The sequence below is a fragment of the Anabas testudineus genome, chromosome 11 (genome assembly GCF_900324465.2).
Source record: "Anabas testudineus chromosome 11, fAnaTes1.2, whole genome shotgun sequence".
Taxonomy (NCBI): Eukaryota; Metazoa; Chordata; class Actinopteri; order Anabantiformes; family Anabantidae; genus Anabas; species Anabas testudineus.
This window is the reverse complement of record NC_046620.1, coordinates 11499637-11509238: the sequence shown is the minus strand read 5'-3', so window position 1 is coordinate 11509238 and position 9602 is coordinate 11499637. Positions and strand designations below refer to the sequence as shown.

Sequence of the window (9602 nt, the reverse complement as noted above, 5' to 3'; positions counted from 1 at the left end):
AAATACAAAGAAAAGGAAGATAATAATTCAGGCTATCTAACCTTTATGCAACCTGGCTTTATAATACATTTCTGCATCACTTTTTCTGGGTTTCACCGCTTAAGCTATTTTGAGAAAGTAAGAAAAAATCCTGTGTTAAATTTTAATTTAACCTGAGCGTATTTCACTATTATCTCATTCAATCATAAAAACTATTGACAAGCAAAAGTTAGTCAGACTCTACATTTACTGAAAAGACATGACCAGCATATTGCTTTTCAATTATCCCCTAGCAGAGTTGAACTGAACATCCTGTAATAAATCAGTGGTTTTCTCAAAGTGCCAGTAGCCTTTAATCAGTGACACTCCAGCTAACCCATCCTAAATCACACCCTGAATGTACTTTGTAATGCATGTTTCTATTTTCACATGTAGTCAAAAGGCAAAAATATTTAGTTTCAAACATCTGTTTTTTTGTCATGCAGTCAGTGCAAGTCACACAGATAACACACCGTTACAATAGACTGTAGTAAAGAATAAAGTGTAACATCATATAGTGTAACAGAAAATGTAGAAGAACTGAAGAACACATAATACTAATCAACGTTTAACAAAAACTGTCAAAGTGAACACAGGAGCAGATCAAATCAGGATAAATTGTAGGCACATGCAGGTGTATTTGTTTCTTTATCTTGCAAAGGCTGGAAAAGACTTCAAGCCTTCAAGCTTATAACCTCTGAATCTGAGCTTTTAAACAGCACTTCAGGTTCTTAAAATCTGAATTAAAATCATTTACAGCTTTGACTGAGGTTAAACAACATCATCATTGTTTTTCATTCACAACAAAATTAAAATACTTGCACTAGGAACTGAAGCAATTTCTTTAAGATGGCCCCACACAGAAAAACATTTGATGTGCAGACTGTGATTATCATGGGGCGGTCTGCTCTTGTTTTCTTAAATTGGCTTAACACAGTGACACATTCCCTGACCAGCACCATAAGCATGAAAGAAAAGCTTGGTGGAGAGTGTGAACACCACTCCCAGCTTCACACATGCATTTGCAATAGCACGATGAAGATGCAGCCTCCCAAGATCTTTAGATAGAGACATATGCAGGTGCTTGTTGTGTGAAGTTGTAAATCACTGAGATAAACAACCATGACCTTGCAATGTAGCAAACATCATCCACACACTTTTGAAAGTCACCATCCCAGCTTCTGGTGAACTGCGGCTCCAAAAATCTCTCTCTTCACAGTCTCAGCTTCTTCTTTTTTTTTTTTTTTCATCTTTCATCACACACATTTCCAGATTCAGCGTCTCCACTGCTGTTGATATAGACAGGCTGCCCATCCTTAGACAAAGCGCTCGCTTCTTTTGATGCCCTCCTTTTAGAGTCGCGAGTGGTTTGCTGTAAAAAAGATGCACGATTTTGAATGTTACGTCATTTAAATGTCACCACGCTGGACAGAGGGTGGGCAAAGAACTGAGACCTGAGTCACTGAAGCACTGCCCGTAAGTGAAAGGTTAAATAAATACAACAGTCTATATTTCTCAGATGCTGAAAATGTAATATATTAGATATTAGGGACTGATTGAATTGAATTTTGAATGTTTGAGTTTTTATAAAGAAGAAAAAAAACATCAATACTGGAAATCAGTTAGCGAAAAAGTACATTTTCCATTAACTGATAAACTAAATAATCATTTTAGGTCTTAACTTTTTACTGATCAGTACAAAACTTATTCCAGCATTGTTTATACTGTAATACATTTTTGCACTAGTTCTACCCTAACCACGCAGATACTGCAATATTCAGAAATACTGCCATGTTCTCCACCATGTGTGTGCAAAGACACAATAACAGTGACACCTACATCAGTCAGGGAGCGTCTGGGTCTCCTCTGGTGGTTGGAGCCGGTGGTAGTGACGGCCTGCTTCCCACACTGGGTGCCTGTGTTCACCATCCTCTTCTCCCTCAGGCTGCTCTCCAGAGCTTTACCTTTGGACAACAGTTGAAGGTGATCACTCAAAACACCAACCAGAGTATTGTCTTGGCTCCATTCAACAAGATACAGAACCACTGTGTCAGAGAGTTGACAGCTGAGTAGCTGTGTTTTGAATGGCTCATGAATCTGTTGCAATGTTTTATCACAAGAGGCCAACGCATACAGCATTTTTATGAGGCCTATGTGCAGTGATGGAGCGTTCATTTTCCAGTCAAACTAGACAACAGATATAATGCAACATCTTACTGTTTGCTACAGGGAGAGGGGTCTCTACGTCCGTGTTGGTGAGCCACGTCGATTCCGTTTCCCTGGTCCAGCTTTCATGATACCTCGGCTCGATGATCGCGTCCGCCCGACTCCCTCCACAACCCATCAGGAAAATCATCCACGGCAGGTGTAGCTGCAGCTGACACCGGCTAAACACGGCTCGGTTTGTTTCACAGCAGCTGCAGCATCCTCCCCGGGTCTCTACTGCAGCTGCATCCGTGTTTCCGTTTCCATCGTCGCCAGGAGCCACTGCTGCTGATGCTGCTGCTGCTGCTGATGCTGATGCTGCTGGTGGTGGTGGTGGTGCTGTCCTCCACAGAGCAGCAGATACACAAACCAGAGCTATATCTGCGTCACCAGAGAAGGGAGGGGGCACCATCACCACCACCACCATCATCATCATCATTATCATGAAACTAATGTGCATTTATAAGCATTTTAAACATGGTTTATAACACACTAAACGTGCAACACTATTGCTAGTGTGTTCCTCTTTGTCCTTATTACTGAAGAAATCCTCAGTATTAACTGAGTAAAATAATCACAAATATGAACTGAAGAGGTTAGTTTTAACATTGCAAAAAATGTAGTTTATTTAGTATTTAAAAAACATAATTAGTGTTATTGTTTTCAGTATCAGGTTACCAGATAGACCTAATAAAATATTTCAAGTCATGTTTAGGTCTTCAGTTTAATTTAGTATTTATTTTTTCTACATGTATTCATTTCATAACTTCTTGGTGCTTGTGTCTACCTGACTCAGGAGAGGAGTTTAGACATATAACAAGTGGACATTTTCAGAAGTATTTATTGTATCATTTATTAATCCTTAATAAAACAATGTTTTATATCTGTATATTTTATACATTATCAATGTGAGTTTTAAAAGTGGTATGAAAAAATCTATTTAAGCATTTAGAGGTAATCCTGAGATATGCAGTATAGAACATGTATACTTAAAATATGTTTATGTTCAGCATTAAAAAGTAAAGTGAGCCAAACCCGTGTTTGTTTTTCACAGAGTATTTATTTTTACATTTATATAATATACCTGGGTTAATTTGATGCTGACAATACAGTAGTTGCACAAAGACCCATTATCATTTTTATAACTGCTTCATATACAGAAATTACAGGAGCATACAATCACCAAACATATTGCTTCGTTGTACTGTGAAATAACAAGGTTCCACATATCTCAGGATTATACAGTATGTTGAGTTAGGAAAATGATGGTCAACATCTATTTTTAAACAGACATTCCTTACACGGAGCTAAAAACACATCACATTCCAAAACTGAACAGATAAAAACATGTTCACTGATTTTAGAGGCTTTTAAATAAATACTATATTTAACATACATTTATTTCTCCCCATTCTTCTGCACATGTACCTTTTGTGATCCATTAAATAAAGTAGAATGGGGGGAAAACAATATAAAAGCAGTAGTTCACATGTCCTGTGACGACATGGGGGAATGTAAACAGTTTCGGTGGGTGTAAGCTCATAAGCTGTTCACTTTTACAGAGTAGAGCAGGTGAGGGAGGGAGGACAGGGACGTTAAAACTATAAATGACCGATCTGTAACAACTTCTTCCACATGGACCCAGGAACATTACTAAAAATAGAAAAACAGGTTGAGAGAATAGCGTGTGGAAATAAATTAAAGTTCCAGAAAACATGATGCAGAGCACATGACGATGACGACGATGATGGCAGAGTGTCTAGACTTTGAAGTCCAGCAGGTTGCAGTCGATCTTGTAGTAAACATAGGGGTAGTACTCCTGCTGACTCAGATTCAGCCCTGGTATGTCCATAGAAGCCTGCAGGCACAGACATACAAAATGTTATGCACATAACTCTTCTATATTTCGATAGCTTTTAAGTAGGCATGAGACTTGTGATGCATAGAATAATGTTTTTCCTACATAGGCTGTGATATTGTCAAAAAATCATCAGTCACACACGCTAACCAGTCTGACTGTGAGGACACTCACATCAATGATCGCAGCACTGCTGTCCAGATGTTTGTACAGGTCATACAGCACCTCTCTCAGCTTCTTCATGTTCTTCTTGTTGGGCTGAAGCAACATGGCCTGGAAGTTGACTGGTAGCCCATACCTACCATAAAACACAATGCCGGACATATGGCAGACGTTTTAGACATGACGCACACCTTATATTAAAAGTATGAGTGACTAAATATACAAATGAATTGAGCACTAAACTTGCTGTGACTGCAGTGTGAAAGGAATATAACACTAATAAACTAACTTACTGAAGCTGCTTTGTCTTAACTCACCTTAATACTGACTCCACAAACACTCGCAGAGCTTTTATGTGAATCCACGCAATGAAGGCTTCACTGAAATTCACTTTGAGCCACCGTACCAAGGGCCCCTAGAAGGACAGCCACAGCATTTTTTTTAACATACCTCTCAATTTGACAAGACACTAATTTTCTCCTATTTGACCTTTCATCTTAGGTACAAACAAAATTCAGAGAAAGGTCTGAGAAATTCATAGTTGCATTATTAGAATTAGCTGAATGAATGAGGACTCTTTTGTCATTATTTTAAATAATTAATTCAGCATTCATTTAAAACATACATATTGTCTGCAGCCTGATATCTATGGAGACAGAGGTTCTCAGTAGCAAAACCGGTAATATCGCTCCAGTAATGTCCTCCTAAAAGGTCAGTAGCACTGTTTGTGAACAAAACAGCTGTCGTACAAACTGTTTCTTCTTGTCCGTGGACAAACGTGTCATCTCTTCTTTGTCTGCCTTCATCTCCTCCTCATTGTACTGGAAATCACGCACCGTAAACCTGGGTTAGGACACACAGCATGTAGATGGATAGATGTCAACAAACATATAGGAAGAAACACACACACACACTCATTCAAGTACACTCCTAAAAACTACCCACAAACACTCAGATCCCTCTGTCGTGATAATTGGAATGACTGTCAAGTGCGGACAAAGTTGTTTATTATAAAACCTCTTTCTTTTTTTAGAGCACAATTAGCCTGTTTTTGCATTTTCAAAAAGATAGGCTACTTCAGTCACACGCTGTCAACACTACTGTTCATCCGTGATCCATTTCCTGAAGGACAAATAACAAAAAAACAAAACATAGTCTGTCATACATAATAAATATCTGTCCATCTCTATCATGATCCACTGAAACACAGCTCAAGTGCTTACTTTAATTAGATGTACCCCGTTAAAAGTGTATTAATGAAAACAAATAACTGACTTGTTTTCTCTGGCCTTGTGTTTGAAGTCATCTACAGCCTTCCTGAACAGAGTCACGCTGAACAGACCGCTGTCATTGTCTTCAAACAGCAGCCTGGAGGACACAGGACGGCAGATCAACATGAGAGGTGGATATCAACAGCATATTGACAGTTTTTCACATGCAAAAGGACTTCCTGTGGAAAAAATAAACAACCCTGTTACCATAAGACTCCACTCACCATCGGCAGCCCCACTGTTCATCTCTACTTGCTATAAAATATGATGGTTGGTTACAATATGTGGCTGCATGGGCAGGTTTTTTGCCTCAAAGCCAAAAAGTTTATGATGTGGAGGCTCTGGCTGCTGAAGCCATCAAAGGGCAATGACGCAGTCACTGCAGCAGAGCTTTAACGGCTTCATTTCAATGACTTATCATTGTTATCACTATATCTATACAGTACCTTTAACCTTAATTCGTGTTCAATGTCCAAACAAAGCAAATAAAGGCACAAAGATCTTTTTATAGTTCCTTGAATAAATAGAATATGAAATCCAGAGCACTGTTTGTTTTTGTTCCCTTTTGTTTGCATTTTACATTGTACTCCATCATAAAATTCATTCACATGTCGTTGTGAAACAGATGATTTTATGGGCCTTGGACAAACTTTGTGCCATCTACTCATGTATCTCAACTGACTGTAAACCCTTACAATGCAGTTATGATTAACAGTATGTAAGATAGCCCTGATGTGCTCAGGTGAACCCTGCAGTGTTCTTCCAGGTCAGTACTACAAAGGCCGGTTGCTTTATACAGGTCAACCATGAAATATTCAATAGCCAAGCAGGAACTAAACTGTCTCATCCAAGGATTTCTTTAGTGCATGCTTACTTAGTGGAACGTGGCACAACCATTTCTGCCAGGGTTTCATATGTCTTCTGCCACTCAGCATAGCTTGTCCTGGTGAGGATAGGGCAGGAAGGAAAAAAGTAGTTGTTATATGTGAACATCTCATTTTTATGGCTGATATATTTTAAGCACCACTGAAGGTCAGACAACTTTTCATTAATGCTGAGGCAAAATGAATAATGGAAATCAACATAATGTGTTTTCAGGCTGTTTTTATGTAGCTGTATGATGGGAGATAACGGCCATCATATCTGTCGTAAGCAAAATGAGAACTTCTGCCTCAATCTATACTGGACATATAGAAACTCGTATTCAAGTACTCACTTTGGGACAACCACAAGCATAGTGATCAGGTATTCTGAGTCCAGTACAAAGTCCTCTTTCTTCACTATGTCAGCCAGACTCCTGGTCAACAAGCTCCCTCTAAAGGAGGATACACAACAACACAAAAAGTCTTTCTCTTAAGTCCAGAGTCACAGATACACATAGTAAAAGTACTATTTCAATCCTTGATCTTCCTTGATGATTTATAGAGGTCTTTCATTAATATGAAAAGTTAAAATGTTATTATAATTTATACACTTTGTTAGGAACACATAGTGTTAAACTCTTGTAAGTACAGTAGGAAAACAGAGCAGTCTCAAAGAGGGTGATCTTTAAAAATTACCTTTATTATGACAACAATGTAAATGGAGTTTTACTCCATGGCTATATGTCAACAGACAGGAAAAAACGATAAACCAACTAATAATATTTGTGCAAATGTAATGTGAAGCTCCTGCTCCTGCTTTTTTTTTTAAACTATAAGTTTCAAAATCTATAGAAAAATAAGCATATGTTTTGTTAATCAGTTATGTTTTGTAATATCAGGTCACTTGTGTGTATATTTGCTCCTGTTTAATATAATAAGAGAAATAAAGAAAAGAATGACAGATTTTTTTTTCTGTATTACTCACGCATTCTTCCTCTCCAGATTCTGCAGATTTCCCTTAAGGTTGTTGTAAGCTGAAGCTCGAGCCTTCAGATCATTGTCTATCTGAGTCGCTTGCTAAAATCCAAGTAGGGGACAATGAAAACCACAGATTACTTCAGTGAGGATCAACACATGAAACACACACACACACACACACATCATCATCATTTCTGTTGATCACAGGAGAGGGGAACATAAAGCAATAACAAAACCATACATGTACTATTACTACAAGCACAAACCAACCTTGGAGATAATCTCAGAGATGTTTTTCAGGGATTGTTTGATTGGATATTTAGCCATGTCCCACTGAAATCTGGTGATGTAGGTGACCAGGTCAACTGTACAGTGAACCAAAACAAATATATTATGTTATAAGCTCATCTGTTTCCATGGGCTTTGTATGCTATTAAAATTAATGATGCACAGCTGAACACACAATAATCCATGGCTTTGATTTCTGGCAGCTACTCATAATATTTACTGTCTAAACATCAGTTATTACCTCCATTGGCCAGAAGATTCTCCTGGACTTTGTCTCGGCTGTCCTCCAGAACATCTGCCATGTACTGAGCTACCTTCTTCACCACACTGAAGACCAGCATAGGACGAGGAGAAGAGTTTAAGACCAACATAAAGAATCAATACAAAAACAGTTAACATTGGACTAAAGTGTGGATTTACAAACTCGACAAAGACATTACAGCTACTTGTTATTTGCCAAGTTTACCTTTCCACAAAAGTGTCCAGTTTCGCCAGCTCATCTGACAGACCCACTAAGACGTCCAAAGTTCCAACCTGTAGGAGACAGACCACAAAATATTAACAAAAGGCTCCACAGTGGCCCTTCGGTGTCGCAGGGTGTAGTTGTAGATGCTGCTGTGTCCAACCTTGAGGTCAGGGATGTTGAACTTGTTGTTGGTAGAAAGATTGTTGGTGCGTGTGGTGACCACCATCATTTTGTCCCACGTCTGCTGGCACGTCTTCTCCCCCGGAGCGGAGATCAACCAGAATTCTGTCATGGCTGCTAGAAGGAGTTTGTCCACCAGGTCTCTGTTGCAAGGACGTCACTGAGGATTAAAGTGAGAGTAAATGTCTGATTGTGACTTGATTCACAGCCACATGATAAACTACAGTTTACTTTAGCTGAGGGACTTGTGCTGTTTTTCCATTATTTCTATTATTTCTATTAATAACAGTGATGACAACTATATAAACAAACAGGAAAATTGATTAACTCACAAAAATAATGTCTGACTACAGATGAAAATACCTGGCAGAACATAAAGAAGCAGCACTGACTTCCACTCAACCAGTTTCAACATGTTAATGCATCACAAAGTAACAGAGTAAGTCATTTAAAAATTTAGCAATATCCTCATGAGTAATTCTACTTTTCTTACTGATATATATTGATGATACCTGTACATGAACATTGTGCTATTTAGATTTTTCCTAAATGAATCACAGTCGTAGTGTTAATCTCTTTCTTCCTCTTTCAGATACTATTTTTTCTCAGACTGAAGAACTTCCTCGCCAGCGTGGTCACTGAACAGAAGTGACTGATTGCAGCAGAGGCAGCCATATCTCCATGTCTGCTGATTGACTGTCATATGATCAGTGTCTCAGCTGTAGGAAACATGCTAAATACTGATCCCCCTGCTAATTAAATACAGCAATATCACATGATTAAGACCTGCTGTTCATCGTGTTTATTTGTAACAACTAATAATCAGTGATGGATGATAATATATAGCTGGCTAACATATGGTTAAATTCAGTGTTAGCTTGCTGCTGACACGAGCTTGTTTGCATTGCAGTCTGACGCTGTCACGACATCAACAGTCTGCGTATTTTCGCTCTTACCGATGTGTTTAGCGGCCTCAGTGTTTGATCCACACGGTGTAATTCAACCAAACAGTCGCAGCTTCCCATGCATAGCGGAGATAATAGCAGGTTTCGCCTCAGAGGTCCTTCAACAGAGCATCTCACTCACAGTCAGCTGATCAGATGCGTCTGCGCAGAGGCAGCTGCGCACTGTGCTGCATTCGCGTGAGCCACACCACCTCAGGAAATTTTAAACGTCTGAATAAAATTTATAAAAAGAAATATAGTCAGAAATTAGATGTGTTTGTGTTGAATGGCGAGTTTAGAACATGTATTTAATTGAAAAAATATATAGCCTATATACACGTACGCTCCACTGTAAGTAAAAAACTCAAT

General features: G+C 38.7%; 2 protein-coding genes across 2 annotated transcripts; both read right to left on the bottom strand.

Annotated features, from left to right (window-relative positions):
- Positions 1-57: 57 nt before the first annotated feature.
- si:ch211-215i13.3 (brain and acute leukemia cytoplasmic protein) lies at positions 58-2509 on the bottom strand. Its single transcript, XM_026349258.1, has 3 exons — positions 2236-2509; positions 1858-1982; positions 58-1390 (listed from the first exon to the last, which is right to left on the bottom strand). Exons 1-3 carry the CDS (start codon positions 2372-2374, stop codon positions 1265-1267), a joined length of 390 nt encoding a protein of 129 aa, XP_026205043.1. The 5' UTR covers positions 2375-2509; the 3' UTR covers positions 58-1264.
- Positions 2510-3855: 1346 nt separating this feature from the next.
- On the bottom strand, positions 3856-9396 carry atp6v1c1b (ATPase H+ transporting V1 subunit C1b). Its single transcript, XM_026350201.1, has 13 exons — positions 9246-9396; positions 8270-8449; positions 8110-8177; positions 7885-7970; positions 7626-7720; positions 7363-7454; positions 6731-6829; positions 6389-6457; positions 5519-5611; positions 4993-5086; positions 4561-4658; positions 4256-4379; positions 3856-4081 (listed from the first exon to the last, which is right to left on the bottom strand). Exons 2-13 carry the CDS (start codon positions 8399-8401, stop codon positions 3983-3985), a joined length of 1149 nt encoding a protein of 382 aa, XP_026205986.1. The 5' UTR covers positions 8402-8449; positions 9246-9396; the 3' UTR covers positions 3856-3982.
- Between the last annotated feature and the right edge of the window lie 206 nt (positions 9397-9602).

What these genes read in the sequence shown, in the direction of transcription:
- si:ch211-215i13.3 (XM_026349258.1), bottom strand. Translation starts at nt 2,374, where the DNA reads ATGATTTTCCTGATGGGTTGTGGAGGGAGTCGGGCGGACGCGATCATC. An exon ending in CCCTCTCCCTGTAGCAAACA is followed by an intron (nt 1,983 to 2,235) that starts GTAAGATGTTGC and finishes TGTTGTCCAAAG; the next exon opens with GTAAAGCTCTGGAGAGCAGC. An exon ending in CCAGACGCTCCCTGACTGAT is followed by an intron (nt 1,391 to 1,857) that starts GTAGGTGTCACT and finishes TCTTTTTTACAG; the next exon opens with CAAACCACTCGCGACTCTAA.
- atp6v1c1b (XM_026350201.1), bottom strand. Translation starts at nt 8,401, where the DNA reads ATGACAGAATTCTGGTTGATCTCCGCTCCGGGGGAGAAGACGTGCCAG. An exon ending in TCTCTGAGATTATCTCCAAG is followed by an intron (nt 7,455 to 7,625) that starts GTTGGTTTGTGC and finishes CTTGGATTTTAG; the next exon opens with CAAGCGACTCAGATAGACAA. An exon ending in CACAAGGCCAGAGAAAACAA is followed by an intron (nt 5,087 to 5,518) that starts GTCAGTTATTTG and finishes GTCCTAACCCAG; the next exon opens with GTTTACGGTGCGTGATTTCC.